Source organism: Chamaea fasciata, unplaced genomic scaffold (genome assembly GCF_029207755.1).
Source record: "Chamaea fasciata isolate MVZ Bird 193981 ecotype frontalis unplaced genomic scaffold, bChaFas1.0.hap1 SCAF_8, whole genome shotgun sequence".
Taxonomy (NCBI): domain Eukaryota; kingdom Metazoa; phylum Chordata; class Aves; order Passeriformes; family Sylviidae; genus Chamaea; species Chamaea fasciata.
This window is the reverse complement of record NW_027094093.1, coordinates 2,320,782-2,346,465: the sequence shown is the minus strand read 5'-3', so window position 1 is coordinate 2,346,465 and position 25,684 is coordinate 2,320,782. Positions and strand designations below refer to the sequence as shown.

The following is a 25,684-nucleotide window of genomic DNA, read 5'->3' as shown; positions in this document are numbered from 1 at the left end:
GCTCAAAACCATACCCTGGTGTTTGTACAAGCTGATCTGGAGACTGATTACTGTGATTAGACAGACGTGTGACAGAGGAAATTACACCTCATGCTGGAGATAAATAAATCAAACCATGTCATCTGCCAGTTCCATGTAAATCACGTCAGTTGTGACTTTGGCAAAGCTGCTCCTTGGAGACACCCAACACTGGCTTGCAAACAACGGCCTACAAACCTACCTGGGCACCAGGAAAGAAAAAACACAAAGTAGGAGGAGTTGTGGGGAATGCTCTGAGGGGAGCCTCAGAGAAAGATGGAGAGAGACTTTTCACGAGGGCCTGGAGCGCCAGGACAAGGGGGAGTGGATTCAAATCGACAGAGGGCAAGGAGAGATGGGATACTGAAAAGAAATTCTTCCCTGTGAGGGTGGGCAGGCCCTGGCACAGGGTGCCCAGAGCAGCTGTGGCTGCCCCTGGATCCCTGGCTGTGCCCAAGGCCAGGCTGGACACTGGGGCTTGGAGCAGCCTGGGACAGTGGAAGGTGTCCCTGCCCATGGCAGGGGTGGCACTGGATGGGATTTAGGTCCTCCTCATCTAAACCATTCCGGGATTCTGTTTTGGAGCACAAACAGCAGCACAGGGGACCGGGTCTGTGTGTCAGTGAAGCCGGGTTCAGTGCCGAAGCACACAGCTGTAAGGAAAAAGAGGAGAGCCAGTGCTCTGTATGCCCTCCACATGCTTGCTGCCATCCTCCTGCTCAAATGCTTTTGGCCCTTACCTGCATTAGCCACTTTTATTCCAAAACACAACCTGATGTTGGACCCAGACAGAAGAGAGAAGCCATCAGATAAGCCCTGGCACTACTGGCTGTAGCATCATCTGTCTGTCGTGCTCCTCTAGATGCTTTTTTTCACCCTGTCAAGTCAGATGAATTAAAACAGGAAGAGCTGCTAAGATCATGGCTTATTTGTTCTCTCTTCTGGTAGACTCCAAGTAAACATCTGCAGCCAGGAAAGCTGCTGCAAAAAGCATTTACTGCTTGTGAGGACGGCGAGTCTCGGATGTGACACTCGCCCGGAGCACTGCGGTGCTCTCGTGGGAGTGAGGATGACTAAGGACATCACTCTGACTGACCAGACGTGGCAGATGATCCCTTTTCAAAACCTATTTCCAAGACACTGCCCTGCCTGCTGAGATGCTCCAACAGCTGGACAGACAGCTGCAGGTGTTTTAAGGGAAAACAGGTTTCAGGTAGGATGATCTCACTGCTTCAAAGGAAGGACCAAGACAACACAGTGTTGTGTGTTATTCCTCGCAAGATTCGTGTAACTGGTGTTTAAACATCCCAACTGGCACTGAAAATGAACAAAAATAAGGTTTGGAAGAAGGAAATCACCAGTGAAGCAGAGGAAGTAGAAAATCACTCCTGAAACAGAGGCAACACTGACCTACAGCTGTAGGGAGCTGAGGAGAAGTGACAGGTTTTTTATGCCAAGTTTGACATTTGATGAGAGCATCTTCAAATTTACCTTTGCTGAGTTCAATGATATTTTTATAAAATTCAGGTGTATGTTGGGAAGTGCCAGTTTTGTTTATGCCCGTCTTAAGGAAAAACTGTAACTTGTGCATCCAGGAATCAAACTCTTCTTCATGAACAGCAAAATCAGTGATGCCACCCCTGTGCCTTGATATCAAAAATATTTGCCATTTTTAGGTCAGAGCAAAGAAAACTAAAAAAAAGGACAAAATACCTAATTTCATTTAGATTACTTTAATGTACTTAAATATGCCAAGCTGGCAGGCAAAGAAGGTCATTTGAAATACCACCTAAAAGTAAAGCCTGAATAAGATATTCCACTTTCTCCATTAATCCAGCCATTTGCAAACTGAGGGAAGGGAACGGATTCTGAAGTTCACCTTTGCAAGTCATGGATGGCAAATTTTTCACTGTGTCATCAATACAGCACTAACCGTTAGAACACTTATTTCTAATCCAGGCTTCAAGTTTGTCATCCCTAAATGATGCAGCAGTTTGGGGGCACGGGAGGTACGGCACCTCCCAGGGTAAGCCAAGGGTGGAGGCAACGTGTCAAACGCCAATTTTGGCCAGTTTTTGGTAAAGGAACAGTCAAGGTTATATAGTCAGAGCAGATAATGATGTGAGCATCTGTGATTAAGTGCAAAGGGCAGGGAGAAGAAGGGCTGGGAGCAGAAAGTCAAGGCCAGCTCTTACGTATTTATTTACACTCCTGTCTGGGGGGGATGGGGGCAGGACAGAGGAAAAGAATAATAAAAATTAAAAAGAAAAAAAAAAAAGAAAAAAAAAAAAAGAAAGAGCACACAGCTGCCATCCCAAAAACAGACCTCCCATCTGCCACCCACGATTTGCATGTCACCTTCTCCAGGCTCATTTGTACTTCATTAACTGCCATTGACTTAACAAGATTTATGCAAATGACACCATAGGAGCTCGCTAACTCCCACTGCAATCAAGTGATTATGTATGTACAATTCTCCACAGCAATGAAAAATTAATACATGACAAGCCCCCTCACCGCTGAGCTGAGCTTCTTGCTTTTATTTTTCTTGTTGTGTGCGTTTTTTTTTTTTTAATTTGAATATGCCCTACTGATAAAGATTTCCCAATCCCACAAAAAACAGAGTAATTTTCCCAAAACGCTACAAAACCTCCCGTCCTAGAAAGTCAATTCCCCGAAACTGTGCAGCCCAATGTGTGCTTAAAAATATTCTTCAAAATATTCACTCAGGCCACGAGGATCAAGACTCCTTTTCCAGAATAAATGGGTTTGGGGGGAGGATTCTCCAACCAGAGCAAGCCACTAGCTTTAAAAGTATTACTAGCAATGCTACAGAAAATAGCTTAAATATTCTTAGTTTAAGCACCTCCTTCACAGAAGTACAAACTTCCTGTGGATTGAAACTTGAAGCCAATATTGCTCAAGACTTTTTCTGACTCTGTTTGATTTGCACAAGATTTTTAAGAAGCACGCAACTGAAATTTTGTATCATTTTTTAAAAATTTTGACATTCCAAGTTCTCAGCAGCTGCTAAAAGTCCAGGATTTAAGACGTGCTCATATGGCTGCACGCACCTAGTGTTGGTACCCCCCCAGGAAATCTGCCTTCTCAAAATTTCGCTCACTCGAAGAGTATTTTGGCAGAAGCAAGCAGCCACCCTTTAAAAACAAGCCTGTTTTTCATTGCCTACATTTTGGGTTTCTGCTGTGAGCACGAAGGGCCATCAGGACAGTTTTATATGGCTTAGCCCAATAAAACCAAATTTAGCGCCGCAGTGAAAAATCAGCTTTACCATGTAGAAAGGACACAGAGAATAAGAACGTTAACTCTTTTTGACCAGGCTGCTCTGAGTTAAGGATGAAGCCCTGAAGGAATTAGGCGTTTCCACGGAAGGAAATAGGCTATTCACAATTTTACCTCGTTCATGGAATCCTGGAATGGCTTGGGTTGGAACAGACCCTATAGCCAATCTCATTCCAACGCCATGGGCAGGGACGCTTTCCCCTAGCCCAGGCTGCTCAGGGCACCATCCAAACCCTCCCAAACTCAGGCATTTCCCTTAAACTCACAGGGATTCAGGCACCAAAAACAGGAATGCAGGAGCAGGTTACACTTGGCTTCTTTTGACCAAAACCCACTGGCAGCTGTGCAGGTCCATACCTGGGTGTTCCGGAACGATCAGCAACTCTTTCATAGTGCTGGGAGAGATTCCACTTTTTCCTCAAAACCATTTCCAGCCTCCAAGGAACTTGTTTTGACTGGAGGTTTAATCATTTGTTTGTGGGGTGTTGCTGAGTTTGGTTTTGTTGGTTGTTTGGGGTTTTTTTTGGTGGAGCTTTTTTGTTGTTGTAGTTTAGTTTTATTCTCCCAGAGCAATCCTGGGAATGCTGCAGTCTGAAACCACATTTCTCTTTCCATTCCCACATATCCCAAGCAACAAGAGACAGAACAAGAAGAAACAGCCTCAAGTTGCACCACGGAAGATTCAGGTTGGATACTAGGAAACATTTCTTCACAGAAAGGGCAGTCAGGCATTGGCAAAGCTGCCTAGGGCAGTGGTGGAGTCCCCATCCCTGGAGGGATTTAAAATCCATGAGGATCTGGTGCGTGGGGACATGGGTTAGTGGTGGTCTTGGCAGTGCTCGTTTAAACACTGGACCTGGTGATCTTAGAGGGTTTTTCCAACCTTAATGACTCCGTGACTCCACTTACCACAGAAAACATCATGATGGAAGGGGTTTCTCATCTTAAGAACAGCAGCACAAAGATTTTTAGGTCAAGAAGTTCCTTTCCACATCCCTCTGTCTTATTCCCAGTTAAGGCATGAAGTAAGACACCAGCTTTCCTAGCAGGAATTTCTGCTGCCTCAGAGACAGCTCCAAGGACCTGGCACCTGTCAAGCCCCCTGCGAACGTACCAGCAACTGAACCTGGAGCCACCTCTACCGACCAGACCTCCAAAATCCCTCCTCCTGACACCTGAGCGTGACGTGAAATCCCACTGGGAGCAGCAGCCCTACAGCACTACAAAAACCTCCCAAGTTCCCACCCCCAAAGCCCAAAGAAGGGGATGGATCTGCTGAGGATGCACATCAAGGATTTGGGGGTAATGGCTTGTATGTGACAAAATGAAATTACCGTAACTGGGATTAGTAACAAGAATGACATGTTCCCAAAAGATTGGTCAGATTTGGTACACAAGCAGGGCTGCAAGGAGAATTTTTCCATACAGAAATTCCAGGTATTTTAAGGCATATTTCTTTACAACACACTGTGGCACAATCATGCTTACAATGTTTACCTTACAACGCTCTCCCTACGAATGTACTTTTAACCAAATTAATTCCATACAACAGCATTTCGGGAAAGAACAGTATGCATGCCTGGAATAAATACTGGCACATCTATTCCTCAGTTTTACATTCTCAGCCGCACTTGTGGTAAATTAGCATTACCCAAAAGGATTGCAGCCGGTCTAACCCATCCTGTACCGTACAAAAGCTGTAGGAAAATAAAACCGAAATCTCCTCCCTTGAATGCAGAGCCAAATACTGAGCTCCTCTGCTTTCAAACTACTCTTCTGGATTGCAGTGCGCTTGATTAAAATTTGCCTACTAGAGATTCACACACGACAGCATTTTTGCTGCCTGATGGTCCCAAAAGGTCTTTTAGAATAACTTTAGGAAGAAAAATCACAGCTAATAGTTAAGGGTACAAAATCAACTCCTCCTCACATGCAGAAGTAGAGGAAAAACATGGAAAACCCCAAAATATGTAAATCCAGCTCCACACAGTACATCCATGGCTACCTGGGAGGATAAGGCATGGATTGAGGGAAGATTAGGAGAGGCAAGTAGGCCTGTGGAGGGCAGGAAAGGCACCAAAACAACTGGAAAGAAACGTGTGGGAAGAAAATAAGGGGAAAAGAAAGGGAGCTTATCTCTAGCAAGGCAACTCTCACACATGAGTAAACACTTGCAAACAGTGACACAGGAACGGCGTGAGAAGCATTCCATGGGAACATGGAGATCTCAACCACATGGATTCGGTGCCATTTCATTTGAGAAAGCAAATCATCTCACTCCCCAAATACTTGCCATCCACCGCTGGCACCACTTTTGCCTCTCAAAGGACTGTTCCCAGCTACAATTTAGCATCGAGTTTCCAGGCTAATGAAAGTGCATCTAGGCTAGTAAAAACAGACCAAAACAAATCCTCGGCTTCAAGTCCTGTTGTGTAATGAGAAAGTTTAATTAAGGCCACACATTACAGCTGTAAACGTTCTCTTATATAATAAGGCCTAAATGAAACTGAACCTAATCAAAGTTACAATCCCTTCATTAGCAAATTACAAACAAGAGCGCGCAGCTGACACACCGGCCATGATTATCACAACTAATTGCCTCGTTGTTACGGAGCAGCCTGAAACTGTGTTCAGATGTCCGTCTGTGGTAGCAAATTAGGGCCACATCAGGCTATTCCCGCGATCACAAGGGGCTCTTGTCGAGCGATCTGATTTACCCTGCGCCTGGCAGCACTCGGCCCAATCAAAGCCCCCTCTACAAAGGCAGCTTTGAAGCCAGCACAGCCTAGAAACCCGCTCCATATGCAGGCCGGCAGACTGCACTTCATTAGGCCTGTTGTCACATTTTCCCTCTTCTTATTCTAATGATCCTATTTTAATACACATAGGAACCTCTCCTAATTGATGTCAAGTGAGTGACTTCCACATTCATCACCGGCGCACATCAAACGCCGCTCGGCGCGCTGGCCCCGCCACCGCCGAGCCGCGGACCCGAGGTGTGTCTCCCAACTATGGAAAGCAGGGAAGGGAAAAATGCAACTATTTCGGCATTACCTGTTTAATTGGGATTGCGCGGCCGCTTCCAATGCTGTCTGTTCTGCTCTCCAGGACCTTCTTCTCTTTGTCTGGGTCACTCCCTTTCCGAGACTGCAGAGCGAAAAGAAAAGTTTGTGCTCCATTAAACGCACACCAAGGATGCTTTTATTTGCCTTCTTTTCTTTCGGGGCAATTAAAAAATAATTTGGCGGGTAAATACAGGCTCAAAAATTGGGTCTGCACAAGTATGTAAGCATCCTAAAATCTGAATAAATTTCCCATCCACCACCCATAAATTTCAACCATCCTCTAGTTTGAAATGCATTTGGATTTTAAGAGTTGCAGCTTCACTGCCTGAAGACCCACAACACATCAGAGGACACATTTCTGAAGTTTCCAACAGTAGCTCCAAAGGGGAATGAAGGTGCCACCTCCTCATTAAAAAAATTTAATATGCCCATGCATACATTTAATTCACACCTGTGTGCTTCTTAGACATGGCAGCAACTATTTAGAAATACAATTTTATAATGCTGGGTTGGACCATATGGACTTCAACTCATTTTTATTTTTTTTCTGCCTTGGGATGGTTAGAAAGTTGGAACAGCAAGAAAAGCCAGTGACTGGAAAAAGTTATCTGAACACAATGTGGAAAAATTAGCATGAGGAGAATTTTACCAATGCCTAAAACCTGAATTGCTTTATCCTGGCTTTCTCCAAGGCTGGAACTGCTGCAGGAGTAAGGTCACAGCGCTCCCTTCACGACTTTTCATGTAAGATGGGAATTCGAAGAACTTATTCACATCGCAGCCCGTTATTGCGACAGAACGCAGGGGCACAGTGGTTTTGACAGATTTATTTTATTACAAAAAGAAGACCCGAGAGTCATCCTCCTTAATAACTGCGCTGACAAGTGACAACTTCACTCCATTACTTTCCAATGGGAACATTACTCACACAATATTGGAAATGGGAAAACATTTTCGTGCGCTTTTCAACTCTGCGATGATGTATGAAAGGAGCCCATTGGTGGTGTCCGGCACCGCCACGGGGAGCTAATGAGAACCGGGGCCACGTCAGAGCCCGCTCCGCGCTTCCAGTGGAAAGAGACACCGAAAGCGGGAGGATAACCGGGATCTGGGATCGCCAATGCCGCTGTCCCCATCCCACAAAGGGGTGCAAGGAAGAACAAACCCCCGGGGCAGCTGCGCTGGGGCACGAGGGGAGGGAGCGAGGAGGACTCCGAGTAAGAGCATTCTGAGCAGCGCATTCACCCAGCGGGGATCCCGCGCTGCCAGCCCCGCTCCGCCGGGAGCGGGCTCCTATCCCCAGTTACTATGGTTCGGGGCAATGGAATGACGTGCCGGGGAATTAAACAAAGAACAAATGAAAGCAAGCAAAACAAGTGGGAGGGATGAAATCCAGTGTGCAGGATAACTATTGTTCCTCGTCCTTCAAGACAGATTTCTGCCTCTGAAAGTGCCACTTCCCAAGAATACAAGGCAAAACAAAGCTTCAATGGCGCAAAGCGCCCGTAAGTGACATTGTAAAGAAACTCAGTGAAGGTGCCCAAATCTTTGGGAGGGGAGTTGTCAACTTGAATGTTTCTTTTTTATCTGACTTTTTTTTTTTTTTCGAGAAAGGACCCTGCCTCTGAAATGCAGGCTGAATATTTACATGCTGTTTTTCATTTCTGGTTTTAAATCACCACCATTCCCTAGAAGTTACTGCAGCTGGAAATCACAAGCTGCACATGGAAGGGAAGTATCTAAACGCAAAACATTGGTAAATGCCAAAAGCACGCAAACACAGGGATTTCTGTTAGGCAAATTCCCTTCTAGCTGCTTGTAGTCACAGAATCCCTAACGTTTTCCAGGGGAGAATCTTAGCACGCTCCACTGTTTATAAAGATAAATTGTGCAGTGAAACAGAGATCTGATCTTTTATGCTTTTGTACCTACGACACACACAATATGTCTTACATCCTAGCAGAAAAAAATCCACTCCAAACCACGCTGGAGCAACACTTCCTAGGACGTTTTCTGATGGCACATCTACACGGTAAGTGGTTCTATTTAAAACTTGGTGCCAGCAAACCAGAAAAAGTCTGGAAAAATTCAAACACCTGCACGAATATCACTGGAGTGATTTCCCTTTTGCACTGGAAGTCACTCACAGACTTAATCCATGTAAAACTTGACCCAAGATGTCACATCTGAGTTTGGGCACAACCAGACCCAGATCAGCAGTGCAGAGCATCCCAAAAGTAAAATACTCATCTCTAAGAGTTGATACTGAGACAGAGAGCTCATTTTAAGTTTGAAAAACTCTCTTGGAATTCTGTAAATACGTAGGATAGGTAACACTGAATGTGGGAAAGGTGATGCACCTTTCTATGCCAGAAACTCCCTCACCCAGTGTGGGATCAGACATGGTTACAATCAGCTTCCTGCTCAGTGAGTCTCATAAATGCATTGTAAATCCTCACCTACCCTGTACAAGATGATTTGGTGGTCCCTGTTATCACACTGTCCAAAACAAAGGATATCAACTCCTCTAATGTTTCATCTATCCTATCACTTAAGGGGAAAATCAGCTGCTGCAACAATAGCTTTATAACAAACACTAATACCCAATGTCAAAAAGATGAGATGCTGCATTTAATGCACTGAAGATGTTTAAAATACTCATCCCTATTCCAACTCAAAAACTGTAACTAAGAAGAATCAAATGTTTACTGCTTAGCCCAGTCCTCTTCCAACAACGGAAGATCTAAAGATCACTAAACAGATTACCTGTGCTAGATAATAAGGGGTAACTTGCAATGATTTAACAGAAATACATCTGATTCTGTAAGAGGTAAAGGCATAAGTGAGTGGGAAGAGAAGCACAGCAAGAAACCAGAGCTAAACAGTAAAATGTTTTCATTACACACTCTGTTCATAACTACACAGAAAATATTGGTTATCTATTTATTCAATTAAGTAACTCCAGGTTATAACTTGGCACAAAAGCTGGGTTACAGCAAGAGTGGGTGTTAAGTACTTCAGGACACAGATTACAGGGCAGCTCATTAAACAATCTCACTACATCCACTTTAAAAGACACAACTCATTCTGCAAAGGCAAATTATTATTATTTTTCCCAGTTATCAGACATTAAGACAACTATCAACACCCTCTCATATTAGTAAATATGGTTCTCATTAATTATCACAAACCAGAGCTTTAGTCTGTTTGTTTGCAGCTGACTTAACATTCTTCTCAGACCTTTCCTGTGACTGTAGATGGATCTGTTTTTCTCTCCTCCCGTTCTCAGATTTACAGATGCTCCCAGCTGAAACATCCCCACTTTCCCAAATGTCAGCACCACCTCTGGAGCGCTGGCAGCAGCTCACGCATCCTTCAGCCTGGACGTGGATGGACGGCGGTGTTTCCAGAGCTCTGACTGCTGCTGGTTTCTGGGCTGACACTGACATCTAGTGGGGTTGGGAACTCTGGAATTCTCCCACCAAACTCCAGATTATTCCCACCAACAGGGAGAAATCCGCACGACTGTTAGCAAATATTGGCGTCAAAGCTGGGACACTTCTTCCTAGGCCGCTCATTTTATTGTTTTCCACCTGCACATTTGCACCCAAACACAAATGCATGATTTCCTCTCCTTTATAGGAGTTTAAATCAAAATACCTCTGTTGGGATGGACATGGGATCGCTGGGGCTCTGTGCTGTCACTCAGAGCTCCAAAACGGTGAATGAACTTTCCACTTGCTGCAGGCGGAGAGCTCAGATTTCCCTCAGAGTATGAGGGAAAGGTTTTGTGGGGTTTGCATGTGGGAAGTGAGCATGACACTCCGGAATAAAATATATAAATTCTCCATGTTGGCAGGGAAGTTGGGGGCTCCTAAACACAACTAACATGTAGCTACAAGCCCCAAGTGAGTTACACGAGAGGCCAGGGGGATGCTGAGTTTGCTGTGATGTGTGTGAACTGTCGAAAAACTGCTTACAAGCCACAATTACAACTGCAACACGATCCCAGAGCTTTCAGCAAGAGGGCTTAAACCAATGAAACCTTCACTCAGGGCTTCACTAGCATCTCCCAAACTACTTCTGCATAACAAAGACCTGCCATATTGCACCAGGCAGCTTTCTATTTGATTTTTTTGTTTGATTTTGGGTTTTTTGGCCTCTCAAAGAAGCAAAAAAACAGGTGGTTTGGAAAGAAAAAAAGTTACTTTAACCTCCATCATCTTTTTTAACCCTGGAGAAGAAAAAAGTGATCTGATTCTGTGTAATAATAGAAATAGCACGGGGTAGTTTGGTTTGGGAAGGAGCTTGAAGCCCATCCAGTCCCTGCCACGGGCAGGGACACCTTCCACTGTCCCAGGCTGCCCCAAGCCCTATCCAAGCTGGCCCTGGACACTTCCTGGGATCCAGGGACAGCCACAGCTTCTCTGGGCACCCTGTGCCAGGGCTGCCCCACCCTCACAGAGAGGAATTCCTTCCCCTTATCTCATGTAACCCTGCCCTGTCAGTGGAAGTCCCATCCCTCCAGGCCCTTGTCCCAAGCCCCTCTCCAGCTCTCCTGGAGCTCCTTTAGGCACTGAAAAGGGCTCTAAGGCCCCCCAAAAGCCTCCTCTCCTCCAGGCTGAATAACCTCAAGCCTCTCAACCTGTCTTCCTAGGACGAGTGCTCCTGTGTAGGTCTCAAGCAGAACCACCCCACGACAACTCCAAGCTGTTTTTGTTTGAAGCCCCCAGATCCATCTCAGCCCTCCTGTGTGTCCCAGAGCAGCCCAGCTCAGGGGGCTGAGGCTCAGGCTGTCTCCACGGCAGCAGGGGCCCCTGGCTCACTCACCGTGAAGAGGTTGGATCGGCGCTTGGACTGTTTACGGACAGGAGTTGGTGTGTTGGCAGTGGGAGGAACATCAATCCGCAGCTCCTTCTGGCTGGTGCTTGGAGTTGATGGGACAGAGGAGGAATAATCACTTAAACTCCCTCCTCCATTACTGGTCTGCAAGGATTAAAGGGAGTTTTAAACAGCGGTACACTGCTTTCAAGAAATGACAATCCACAGCTGCATCTTATTTACTCCCGATTTACTCCAAACTTATGCAGAAGTACAGCCAGGGCTCAGGGGCTCAGCAGGGCTGCCCTACTGCCACTTTTCCACACATTTCTATTCCAAGCCTTTAAACATCTCCCCTGCCATTATTTTTTGAACGCTTAGAGCTGTTTATACAGCAGGTATATTTTCATTTTACACAGTATAACCGTTACCGGGTATCAACAGTTTCATTTGTTTTCTAGTGTACCAGTAAGCGAAACATTGGGGAAAACCTTCCAAATCTGGATTTCTACTAAACTGAATTCTAGAAGAAAATACCCAGTGCTGTGGAGCTGCATAGCTGGAGTTAAACCTAGTCTGGAAACACCAGCTCTCTGAGAGCTGATCAAGAAAATGAAAATAATTCAGGGTTGTAAAATGAGGGGGGCTGTAAAATGAAGGGGCTGGATAAATCCCAACACATTCCAAGCATCACAGTATTTCCTGAGCTGCAAGGGACTCGACAGGATAATCGAGTCCAACTCCTGGCCCTGCACAGGATTTGCTGAAGCCACTGGTACAAAGATACAAAACTTGTAAGAAAGATATTCCAACAAATTCAAAATAGCCAAAACTGGGATGTTACATCCTAGTCCTGAAAGAAAGAAAGCACTGAGCCTATAAAAGAATCAATGAACAGAGGTAACAAATTCCTAAAAGCAAGAAGGTGAGGAAACCAGACAAAATGGAAAGGACCAAAATGTGATTAAAAAGAAAAGTCTTATTTTTTCTTTAAAAGGACTTATTGCACACAACATAAACGAGTACTAGAAACACCAAGGAGGAGATGCTCTATGTGCTGATGGGGGACTGGGGCAGCACAACAGGGAAAATTCTGCCTGCTGGGGGTGGAAAACTCAGCAGAGGAACAGCAGTGGATAAAGGGGCTGGGCAACAACTCACACATAGCTTTTTGGGGGGAAAGAAATGTCTGGGGTGCACAGAGAAGGAGGAATGTCCATCTTTAAAGCAGTCAAGTTTCCTAGAGGACGTGAGGAAAGGTGGTAAGAGGGTATTTCCAGAATTCCTGAGAAGAAAGATGCCTGATGGGACTTCCCTCATGCTCCCTGGGGATCAGGATCTCAAGCTGCAAACAGTCAGGATGAAAAAGTAGGAGACAATCCCTTACACCCAGCTCAAGTCCCTCCATGTTCCAAGTTCCCTTCTGATTCCTGCAGCTTCTCCAAAGCAGGGGGCAGAGGTGAAGGCACTGAAAGCACAGTGGGGCTGGAAAGAGACTTCCTACAACATTCTCAAAAGCCAGAGGAAGTGGCAGCAGAACTGGGAGATGTGTACAAAACAAGGGAGATGAAGTAACGCAACTGAAATGATCATTTTTAGTGTCCTAATGGAGAATGGTAACACTGGACAGATGAGCAGGACAACCTGGGAAGAAGTGGCCTCAATTACCTCACATTTGCTTTTCCTGTCTCTGTAGCAGTTTGCTCCCAAACCACTAAATGTGCTGGAGATGAGAAGGGTGGCAAAGAAACCTTTTTTTTTTTTTTTAACTGAAATTAACAGATGTATACCCTAAGAGCCTACTTCCCAGATGGAGAACATGAAGGATTCCCTAAAATTTTATCTTTAAAATCCTTCACCATTTTATAGCATCATTTTACACTTTTTGCAGTAGTCTACTGGATTTCTAAGTGATTTATTTTCTGGGAGTGAGTAACTCCTAAAGGGAAACACAAACCTGTTGGATATTCCATTCCCCAAAGACACACAGAGAGTTTCTGTAAAAGAAGTCCTGCAGGCAATGTTTCTCTCGTCACACACCAAGCCCAGTGGATTTCCAACTTTGTAAATAAAGATTTCAGAATAAGCCGCTGGCTGGAACAATGGAAAACGCAAGCAGAGAAACACTTGGAAAAACCACAGAATGGTTTGGGTTGGAAGGGACCCCAAGGATCATCTAATTCCAACTCCTTGCCATGGACAGGGACACCTTCCACTGTCCCAGGCTGCCCCAAGCCCTGTCCAGCCTGACCTTGGGCACTGCCAGGGATCCAGGGGCAGCCACAGCTGCTCTGGGCACCCTGTGCCAGGGCCTGCCCACCCTCACAGGGAAGTATCTGAAATGCTTGTTCTAGAAAAATATTAGATTACTTAGAAACAACCTTGTAAATACAAAAGAACTGTGATGTATGTGGCATTAAATACATTATCATTCCTCTTTTAGTTTCGACATTCCAGAAAATTTCCAAAAAGCTCATCAATAATCAGGTCTTACGTACAATGAAATTATGGATGACCAAGCTTGACTGCACTTTGCTTTCAGTAGTTTAATTTACATTTTTTGGACAATCACGTTGTAGTAAAAACCGTCTGGAGGCATTGTGCAAACATAAATAATTCATCACTACAGATTTGCAACAGACAGTAAGGAGCGAGCTTGTGTGGCAGCCACACCTGAGCTGCAGGTCTGTAGGGCATGTTAAGCTCCACGCCCTTCCCAGGAAAATGCTAATCTCCTTGGAGAACGACACTGCTGACCAGGAAACAACCCTTGGCACCGCAGCCCACACGGATGGACACTGAGGGGCTGGAGCATGTCTAGGGAAGGGAACAGAGCTGGAGCCCCAGGAGAGGCTGAGGGAGCTGGGAAAGGGGCTCAGCCTGGAGAAGAGGAGGCTCAGGGGGGACCTTGTGGCTCTGCACAACTCCCTGACAGGAGGGGACAGCCGGGGGGGTCGGGCTCTGCTCCCAGGGAACAGGGACAGGAGGAGAGGGAACAGCAAGTTGCACCAAAGGAGATTTAGATCGGATATCAAGGAGAATTTTTTTCACTAAAGGATGTGTAAAGGTCCCTCTGTCATAAAGGAATGCACGGAGACCAGGCAGACATGGAAACATGGGGCCATTTTTAGTTTCCTCTCACAGCAGAACGTAACAGCTGAATTCTAGGAAAGCCAGCCATTATGAAAACATATGCAGACTGCAGATTTTCAAGGAATTATAGTCACTTGCCAAACAATCTTTCCATCTTTACCTTCAAAACTGCAGTTCACAAGTAAGCTCACACTGCTGGGGATTCCTGGCTGGAAACTGCACATCGATTTCTCCGGAGTCTTTCACACAAACAGCAGGGACGGCTGTTGTGCCAAAGGATTTTCCAGCTGTTTTCACAAGAGTGCAAACTCAAACCCAGGCCCAGTTGCAGGTGACTCCTCAGCAGGTTATCCAGCCCCCACACACGGGCACTGAGGACCAAAGGTGGGGCCCAGCTGAGAGCCTCATGAGTTTGGGATCCAGATGATCTCTACTTCCAGGGGCTTGGCAGAGGAAACAGCCCTTTGGGATTGTTTTTACTGGAACTATTCCTCTAAGTCAGTATCTTAAAATTGCCTTCCTAATATGTCAGGTGTAAAGGACAAGCAGCTCCTCTAGCACCAGGATGAATTTAGGGACAAGGAACGCCTCTGTGGGGTTTCGTGAGGGAAAAGGGAATTCATTCTTCTTTGAAATTAGACTTAGCATGGTATACAAGCATATCATGCCTAGGAAGGAAGATTGTCAAGGGATAGTGAAATGGGGAAATGAAAAGTGGGATAGACATGCAGAGCACAGAGATACAGAAGTGACTGGTCTGTACCTGTAAAAAGTAAATTAAAGACCTATTCCAAGACACCCTGTGGCCAGTAAGAGGCCTCCAATCCACTGCCCAACACTTCTTCCCCTCTAAACAACTCTGTCTACCTCTTCAAGGGCTCCAAAAAGCCAGACAGTGAGCTCTGACTGGAATACCTGAATGCAGCAGACAGAATGTAAGCGGGGTCGCACCATCCCTCTTGTTGACAGGGCATACAACAGTTCTGTCCATCATGGTCATGAATGATAATCCTTGGATTTGAGACTAAAATTCTTTCCTTGCAATCTGTGCTGCCCTGAAAGCCAACAGAGGTACCTGAAGTACTTGCAAGGGCTGTTGGCTCTGGGTATCAAGGTTTTTCAAGGAAAGCCTTCCCCTTGACTGACATACATGTTAAAAATTAAGAAGGAAAATTAAGGAGCATCTATGACAAAGACAAGTGGATTTTGTCTCTGGAATAGGAAGCATCTTACTGTGTGGAACGGGTCTCTGGAAATACGTAACTGTAGACATTCCTGAGAGCATTTTCTGGAAGGGGATCTTACCGAGGCATTCACCACCTCAGACTCCTGGACATGCGGATAGAGAAGCACCCAAACACACAGACAAGTCTTTCACAGAATCCCAGAATGGTTTGGATTGGAAAGGACATTCAGGCTGATCTCATTCCAACACCCTGCCATGGGCAGGGACACCTTCCACCACACCAGACTGCTCCAAGCCCTGTCCAGCCTGGCAGACTGAAACCACAGAAGCCCTGGATGGTGCTGAGCCTTAGAATTCCCCCCGAGTGTGCTAAGGACTAGCCTGGGTAAGGTGACATTCAATACTTCTTTTTTTCTTCTTTCTCTACAGCCTAAGCTTTTGACTGCAGAGTCATCTGGAGAGTTTGCAGGAGTTCAATCCCCAGGATGATCCAACCAGAGAGGGAACAGTATCCGACTTTATCTGAAGTGCTGCGTGTAACCACTGCCTCTGAAGGCCTTTGCTCCTGTGGAGAATGCAAGTGGCAGGGCACTGCACCGATAACGGGTTTGATTCATGGAGGAAATCTTCAGAGAAACATCATTACGCCAAGAGAGATGTTCCAAAGGGCAAGACACCAGCCAGTCTTCCAGCCAAGATCAGAGATGGCAAATCTTGCCCCAAATCATCTTAAACTTGGAATTGCAGTTGCAAAGTTCTTTTAAGTCTGGGATAAGGATTCAGCTTCCTTCCCTTAAACAAGGTCATACTGCCTTTAAGTGTAGCACAAAGGAGATACGACATGAAACAGATTCCTGGCCTCTACTTTTAGGCATGACATCAGTCTCAGAAGAGAGACATCTTTGACTGGTGATGCAATTGCCCCTTTAGGTAATTATGACACCTGGCAAAGGCAGTAAAGAACATCATTTCACTTTTATTAAAACTGAATCTAGGGAGCCTTATCACAAAAGCTACCTTGCCTCGACTTTCCCAAACAGTTCTGATCACTGGCAAGAAGTTTGCTGCATAGGTGATGGTACTGGTGGAGAATTTGGTGTTTGCCGTTGACCTTCAAACTAGACTTGGGTAGGAAACCGGTGAACTCCCAGATATTTGATGTCCTTCATCCAAAAAAACTTCATTAACAAGAAATGCCCTCAGAGAGGGCGAGTTCCAAGGGCCTGTGGCCACGAACTGGTCAGAGACAGAGCAGCTGAGGAAAGCCAGAGAGGGGAAAACCTCTCCCATGAGAGAACTTGTCCTTCACCAGAAGGTGCCAGGGTTCTTCTGAAGAACAGCACACCTCACTCAGCACCTGCTTTGGAAAGGGGGGTCTGAACTCCAGCAATCTCTCTGGGCTCATCAGCAAAAACCACAGTCACAGTCTGAGGTCGTATCAGGACTCAGCTTGAAGTGGAGTTAACTCACAGCAGAGAACTGGCACCTGCATCTTTAGGGTTATAACCCAGTGGGAGAAGTTACTCCCTTCTGCCAAAAAGCAGGCACTGCATGGGATAGAGGTCCGTAGTCCAAACAAATCCTCACGCAGGTGGCTCAAGACTGCAAAATAACCTGCATATTACTGAGTTTAGACTGAAAACCACACCAGAATGGCCGTGGGTATCTGACATCATTCAGTTTACATCCATCCCAACTGGGGACATGCCCAGAGATCATCCCTTGACACTAGGAAACAAAAGACACTGAAGAAGGGCATCACCAGGGAAACAGGATAGGGTAAAACACACGTGGGAAAAAGTTGTGCAAGTCAGAAAATTTTGGTATTAGCCATATATTTCTCAAAATACCATCAAGTGTAAAATTCCAGCACTCTGACCACTGGGATACACCAGCTCAGCACAGCTGAGTGAGAGTAACCACCAAAAACACAGCAAGGGGATGTTAAACCATAAGACAGCAAATCCTGCAACTGTAATGGCTGGCCTACTCAGAGCTGCAAGCTGCTGGGTACCAATGAGAATGATCAAAGCAGGCTTATCAATCCAAGCAGGCTTTAAAACCAAATTATTCTGCTTTGTTACTTTGTTTTTTGAACTCAAGCCAATCTAAAAAAAAAAAAATTCAAATATCACTTCAAACTACAGATCACTGACAGCATTAAAAAAAACGCAATACCACTCAAGCAGCAAAGAGAGCACTTGAAATGGCACGAAATACACCAGAGATGAAAAGCAGCTTATCAGTTCCTTTCCCAAGCATTTATTTTATCTGTACCTGGCTGATATGTACGGCAGAAACCTGGGCAGAACACACGGAGGAGTGGCTCGGAGAGTTGGGTAGAGATTTGCAGGGTCCGATTGAGAGCTGCTGCTTCTTCTTGGTGCAAACGATCTTCTGGGCAACTGAAGGGAAACAAAACATCCAGGCAGGTAAGGCAGGGCACACGTGGAAAGCAGGGCACGGCAGGGAAGCACACAGTGAACAACAAACAGAGGGGGTTCCACCACCAAAGCCTGCTCCAAAAACTGAGTGTATCACAGGGAAGATGAAGGTTGCTGGCTTTCCATGATGCTCCATGGGAGACTCCAGCTCAGTTCTCCACAAGGAGAATGTGACTCCAGAAGTCTCATTCCACCAGGTGAACACCACAGGACTCGGGGGAAAAAAAAATGACAAAAAAACAAAACCAGGACCAAGACCCCTGTGTGCATACACCACCACACTAACATGGCTCAAGTTGGCAAACATTTTCCTTTCTTTGGGATATTCTCCTCGCTGAAAGAAGACACGTGGTCTCTGCTGCCAAGGAATAAGATGGATTTCCCTTTTTTAACAGCCATTGCACCAGGACGATCCCTTTTGGAGCCCAAACCAAAGGTAACTGGAATAGTAGAACTGAAAAAGGGTCCCTGGCATCAAATAAATACCGGGATTGGTGGTACCACACATCCCAGTAAAATTCTTTATGGAAAGTAACTGCATGAAGATTTCTAATTTTAGCTTTTATTCCTTAGCAGCAGCAGCAGAGCTGGAAAAATGCCTAATTTGTTTTGCAATTTATTAAGACCTTTTCTTCAGCATGGAAGGAAAAGCAGCATTTATCAAATGGATACAGGGATCAGAGCCATTAACATCTCTGTACACAGCTCGGCAGACCCATAATAAAAAAGATCAAATAGAACTGATGTGAAATGCAGCAACCTCAAACCTCTCCTACAATTTTTCAATATAAACAAGTCTAACTATTTCAGAAATTCGTCCCATCACACACTGGAACTTCAGTTCCTGCTGCTCAATCAGCTAAAGCCTTTAGAAGGAGCTCTTTTTCTGTCCTAAATACATAAAAATAATATTTCTTGCTACCTTTTGAGTCACAAATTAAAAACGAATCAAAACTTCCATCTTTGGAAACAGGTAGTCGTGTAGCGGCTAATCAAAAATGCCAATAACTAAATTTAGCTTCCTCGCCTGCAGTTTTCTTCGTGAAGGGAAGCACTTCATGAAACTTGTGCCAAGGAGTCTGCAGTCACTTGCAACACCTCCACCACAACCAGTGACATTTACTGGCATCTCCTTAAAAAGTCCCCCAGAAACTCGCTGGAATTAAGCCAACAGAACCAAGTCTGTCTCGTTCGGAAAGCACAAAAAGATAATTATGTAAATTCCAAGATTCTTTTCCCTCGCTACATTATAGCACAGGCAGGGGCAGTGTAAGCATAGTTTCTTCTCAAATGAATGCAATTTTAATAACAAACTGGTTTGTGGCTTATGTTTTTCATGTAAATGAATGATGGCATAACCGTGATTTAGTGAGAACACATTGTATAAAGAATGGCTCATATATATGAAGAAGCAGCTTCATTAGTTACATCCCACCTCCAATAGGCCTCTTATCATCCTGAAAGGATGATATCAATTAATTTATCTTCCCCTAGCATATTGATCATAACCTTCATCAGCTAATCATGTTTAAATTAAAGGGGAATATCGTAGCACTCTGTCATTTCAGACCCATTGGGTTATTGATCTGGAGCCTGGGAAGCCATATATTAAAATATTTTAAAACACATTAGCGAGTGAAGAGAGCAAACCAAAGGTCAGATTTTAACACATGCACATGGATTTGTCTTCATCGTACGTGGAAAAGACCGAAATTGAGACCAAAAGTGAACAAAAACCACAAATGAGTGAAAACTACCTCATCTGCAACAGCTCCTGCTCTCACATGGGAGAGATAATTAGCCAAGGAAAATATTTACCTCTTCCCTTCAGCGTGAGCACAGGAGTGTTGGTAGCATCACATCGACACACACGGCGCAGACTGGGCAAGGAAGGGGAAGAAGCCCAAGACAGTGTGAACTCAGAGACTCAACACATGACCTGAACACCAGCAAAGCACCAGGCTGCTCCAAGCCCCAGTGTCCAGCCTGGCCTTGGACACTTCTAGGGATCCAGGGGCAGCCACAGCTGCTCTGGGCACCCTGTGCCAGGGCCTGCCCACCCTCGCAGGGAGCAATTCCCAATATCCCATCTAACCCTGCCCTTGGGCAGTGGGAAGCCATTCCCTGTGTCCTGTCTCTCCTCTCCATCCCTTGTCCCAAATCCCCCTCCAGCTCTCCTGGAGCCCCTCTAGGCTCTGCAAGGGGCTCTGAGGTCTCCCTGGAACCTTCTCTTCTCAGGGGAACAGCCCCAGCTCTCCCAGCCTGCCTCCAGCCCTTGGAGCGTCTCCATGGCCTCCTCTGGACTCACTCCAGCAACTCCACACCGTTATGCTGGGGGCCCCAAACTGGACACAGGTGGGGTCAAAATAGACCATTCTTCACCTCAAATCTCTTAGCTCCTCACTCCATCAGAACAACATTGTCATACAAAGCAGAAATACTTTTGTCCCAAGACTTTCAGGTTCTGTCTCATTCCAAAGCTGCTTCTGAACACAGTATTTGAATTTAACACTATCTAAAAATTATTTCTAAGACAGATGCATACCCACTTAACCTATGGCAGATATCAAAAATAATCCAGGGAGTGAGATGCATTTCAGGTATTTTTAAAAATCAGTTGAATTGTCTGTACTCTTACACACTCAAGCTATCAATTTGGGACAGATTTTATTGCAATATATCAGTATTATGAAAAACTAAACAAAAGTTATGTGCAAACTGAAGAACTCTTCTGCAAATAAACAGGGATATGCCACGGATACTTGGAGCTGTAAACAAGGAGAACTGATATTTAGCAAATATTTGATCGGGGTGGGGGGGAGGGAGGACTGCCATTTATTTTTTATACATTTAAATTTAATTCCACGAGCCAGAATGACTGGGAGTTGTATTCTGCTTGAAGGCATTGATAATTAAAAGCATGTGAAATTCCTGCTCCGAGTTGGGAGGGAAAACTCTTGGCTTGAATGCCTCTTCTTCCATGCCTGACCTAGCGCACCACAACAAAATTAACCTTCCAACCCCCTGCCACTTTCATCTCAAACACTGCGTTTTGTTAGTCAAAACCCACTCATTCCTCAGCATCTCTCGCTCCCTCCCTGCCCGCATGGTTTTCAGGGAGCCCTAAGCAGGAGAGCTTGGAGCCGCACATCCGTGTTTCCACACTGCAGCTCTGCGGATCTCCGTGTCTATGTGGGCACACGCTCATTTTCCTCAAGCAAAGCCCCCCCGTTCTGCTCTCAGGGCTGAATTCCCTGTGGGAGGACCAGGGCTGTGCCCGCAGGAGGAACTGACTCCTCTTGGTGCTCCGTTTGGGAGCTCACCCCCATGAGGAGCTGCACTGACACAGCTGTCATGCCTTGTCCAAAGGGTTGTCCACACGTCAGCTCCTCCTCCTCGATCTCATTAGCCCAGCTCCATCCAAGGACAAGGACAGGAAAGGCAGAGACCTACGGGGAAAATACTCCCCAGGAGAAGTTCAAGGCACAAGGTGAGAGTCTGATCCAGCTCCACGTCTCAGGAAACTGAGAACGCTCCACAGGACCCAAGAGATGAGCTGAGGGAAACCTCATCTAGGCTGAGACCCGATCTCTCCCTGCTCCTAAGATGGATTCTGGAAAACACCGAACGGTACCAACAGTCTGATCGCGTTTCATTCCCAAAGGCAGGGAATACAGTTATCCCTGTGTTATTCCTCTCTGCTTCAACCAAGGAAAGCTTGGAATATTAAAAGGGAAGACTCCAGGCGTACAAGATCTGTAACATCTGGTGCCATTTCTCTTCTCAGTGACCACAGTACAGGGGTGCTGCATATTTTAGGAGATGCAAACACTCTTCTCCAATTACCACTTCAATCAAAACTGGTTTCTCATAAAAACCTGTGTACGGCCATTCATCTCCTCTGCACGTCCAAGAACAAGTAAACAGCAGGTTCAGCTAAAATCTGCCACTTGTGGAAAAGATGGGAATGCAGGAAATTTTCCTTCTCTGATGGACAGACAGAAAATGGTTTTTAGTTGAGCCTGGAATGCTGATGGCTGAGAGAAAAAAAATCAGCAGGGATAAACACTTGTTTAAAAAAAATACCTGTTTTAACTGTTTGGGGAGAAAAAAAAAACAATGCAAAATTGGGAGCTTTGTGTGAGCAAGTATTTGCTTTTACCTTAAAAAACACAAGTGGAAGAAGTGAAGATATATAGCAGCTTACATTTTTACAGCAGCTGCCTTGTAGCTTAATATTCCATGTTTACAGGATAAGTAAGGGTTCAATAAAAGTAAATTTATTCCACAATTACATATTGCAGAAGAGGCAGTAATAACTACCAGAGCAAGCCTTAACCACAAACGCTTCCAAATGGGGAACATTACTGTAAGTAGCCACTATTAAGGCCATTGTGCCTGTTATTTTAAATTCAATCCATTCTGTAGGCTAAACAACATTTATGCTTCTCTGTTTGAAAGGAGAGCTTGGCATCCCCCTTGTCAGGTGTAATAGAGAAATGAGTGCTGGACAGTTCTGATGTTGGAGTTTGGAAATGGCAATTTATCCGGCTGATTCCTGGCCACGTGCAGCCAGAAATGTCTGAAGCTACTTTGCCTGAAGAAGCAGTGCCACTGTAAAGTCACACCAGGGCAGACGAGTTCCTGCCCGGCACTGAGCACAAACCCCTTCCATGCTCTAACAGCCTGCGGTGGAACTTCCTGGGAGAAACCTCAATGACCAAAAAAGATCCGTCAAATTGACCAAAAAGATATAAATCTGCAGTGCAAGGCACCAAAAGCACCAGGAAGTTTTACAGGACAAAGTGCTTGGTTAACAAATCTTTGCTTCTTAAACCTTGTCTTACAAGATATGAAAACACAGCTGTAAATCAGGCTTGGTATTAGATATCTTTAATCAATGCCAACACATCTTTTTTTTTTTTTCCTCCACAGGTAACTCTAATTAACACTGCACATCATTTATTCCCAGCTTCCATGCAAATCACTGCCTGCCAAGACGAGGTAAGCAAATATGCCAATAAATCCACTTGAAATAATCTGGCATCTGAAGCAATTTAAAAAACAAACCTGTGTTTTCTCCACTGCTCGACCTGTGCTGCAAGTAGAAGCACATGACTCGAGGATTGAAGGGGAACATTGTGCCAGACGCACAGGTAAACTCTTCTGCACATGGATTTACCTCCCCAGTCTCTCATGGAGCTCTGCTGACCTTTCCATGAGGGTAGAATCAAGTCATAAATCCTGTTATATCCCACACAGAGTTATGATTTTAAATTCACACGGTTAAAAAAAATGCTGAAACAAGAAAAAAAAAAGTCAAACTGGAAAGATTCAAAGAGAATGTTGTCAAATTGATATGTATTGTAAAATGCCCATAAAGGAAGCAACTGAGTTGTTAATTACCCTTTAAGAGTAACATTCTTAAGGATAACATCATTGCATGTATTTAATTCTATGTCAAAACACAGAATCACTTTTTAATCGTATCAAACCACAGATTTAAGTAACAGAAAATTATGATGCTTCAGGATTTTACCACCTTAGTGAGTAATTTCCTACTCCCACTTTGAAGCAGCTTAACAGAAAGCCCATTTTGGGGCACATATTACCAAAAGACTGCTTTCATAGAGAACATTTCTCCTTTCTGAAGATTCATGTTCACCCAGTGGGCTCACTAACAGAGCACAGAAAAGGACACAAAGTGATAGAAAGCTGCTGGTTATATTAGTGCATCTCAGATCAACCAACTCTCCAGAAAAAAATAAACTAACCACACTTACTAAATCAAATGCAACTTAACTCGTGCCTCATCCAGATGGTTCTATTAATTCACCTTCAAGAAAAAGCTCACCAAAAAAATCCCCAGAATAATCAATGATTTTCTTTTCTCAACTGCCAAAATGACACAAAATTGTTACCTAATGGCTCAAAGTCTGAAGTCAGAGGTGCAACCACACTGTGAGATCACACAGCTACATCCAGACAGGGCACAGCAGGTTCCAAAACAAGTGCTATGACTGCTGGGATAGCTAAGAAAAAAGTTATGTAATACTTTGAACAAATATCACGTTTATCACATTAAATGTTCACAGATATTATTCCTCAAGATGTGAATATCCTCAGGAAAAAGCAACCAGGTTTGCTACAGCAACACCAACAAAAGGTGCATTAACACATCCCTGCTTCTAAAGCACAACTTATCCAGGCTGTTCATCAAAACTCAAGCTAGAGAATGCTCTGTTACTTTAAAGAAAAACCTCCCTCAAAACAAACCACCAAGGACCAAAATAAGATTAAATAAACCACCTCAGCCCACGAGCTCGTTGCCCACTGAGCCATCCGAATCCACCTCTCAGGCACACAGAGGCCCGTTGAGAAAGAGTTAAGCTTTGTGCTACCAACATCCCTTGCTTCACTGCAGGGGGAATGAATCCTGCTCCCGAAACACCCTCCAGAAATCCAGCAGCAGATAGGAAGTCATCTCCTCCATCACTAAAGGCAAAAAATCCTTTGGGTTTGTGGGCTTATGCACATCCAGCTGTCACAAAAGCAGCTCCCTGCCAGAGCAGAAGCATCATAGAGCATTTCACATAAATCTCCCAAAACACATAAGCCCCCCCTTTGCACTTTAATCATTTGCTAACAGTTACAATAAGATTGTATTAAAAATTTAAACTGCCCTACTTAATGCAATTTACCTCCAAAGGTCCATTTCCAGAGAATGAAGTCGAATGATATAAATGTCGAACACTTGATCAGATTTATGGTGCCCAAGAATATTTCTCTTGATACAGATCTGACGAGTGAAGGCTAATGGCTTTAGTTTTATTACTTTTTAAGCGCTTAATGGGAAAACGTAGACATTTTCACAAGACTAAGCTCCAGCAAGAACGGTGCATTTAGAGGATGACAGCAGAGGAGAAAGCTGTGTGCTCCCCGTGGAAATGACCGGTTAAACAGCGCCATTAAGTGAGAGATTAACGCCAAGTATTTATCCAGGTAATCTGTCACACAACAGAGGCCTGAGCGCCTCTGCTAAACAGGGGAGAGCAGCACGGAGTGCTGACTCTCCAGCCAAGTTTCCAGACGGAACTGGGGCCAAAATCCCAGGGAAAGACAACTGAAGTCACACTGGGATTGTAAAAGCAGAAGCTGAGTGATACTGCCAGGGGGGCAGATCAACCAGTGCCTGCAGGTGTTTAGGGAACAGCCCCTTAGGGAATCCCACCTTTTCATCCCTACCATGCTCTCCATAAACACAAACACTGCTTCCCAAATGCTACAAAGCAACAGTTTCACTTGTCCAAGAACACTTCCTTTTCTCCTTTTTAATTTTTTTTAACTGAAAGACAGCTGGGAGTCCTCAGATTTCAATTAATGTCAAGGTACTCGGCCTATCAATCACCAAGTGCTATAAATTCCCCTCTATTTCTCATTAGTTACACTATTGCACAGCTTAAATCTAAACATACCTTTCTGGGAGACTGTAAATTACCAGGCCTAAGACACAAGCGAGTGCATCAGGCATCAGGAGGGGCATAAATGATGGGAGTGAGGCGATTGTACATGTGCTCAACTCCGGCTGATTTACTCCTCACCAGGGCTTTTTTCACACAAAAGTAGCAGCAGCTCAAGTGCCACCAGCAGCACTCCATCTCCTGCAGTTTGCATATCTGACTTGAGACCAGTAATGACCTGTCTTTATTAACATTAACAAGTTTTATGCCCCAAATCCAATTTTCTATGGAAAA

At 44.8% G+C, this 25,684-nt stretch overlaps 1 protein-coding gene across 9 annotated transcripts in view; it reads right to left on the bottom strand.

Moving 5' to 3' along the window:
- The window catches only part of AGAP1 (ArfGAP with GTPase domain, ankyrin repeat and PH domain 1), a 308,736-nt gene that overhangs the window by 153,565 nt on the left and 129,487 nt on the right, over window positions 1–25,684 (bottom strand). For 8 of the 9 annotated variants that reach the window (XM_066189389.1, XM_066189390.1, XM_066189391.1 and 5 more), the window contains 3 exons: window positions 17,764–17,891; window positions 11,217–11,372; window positions 6,376–6,468 (listed from right to left, as the gene is read on the bottom strand). In XM_066189389.1, the coding sequence (XP_066045486.1) occupies window positions 6,376–6,468; window positions 11,217–11,372; window positions 17,764–17,891 (377 nt within the window). The remainder of the gene's footprint in view (window positions 1–6,375; window positions 6,469–11,216; window positions 11,373–17,763; window positions 17,892–25,684) is intronic. The other variant, XM_066189387.1, reaches the window with a different exon arrangement.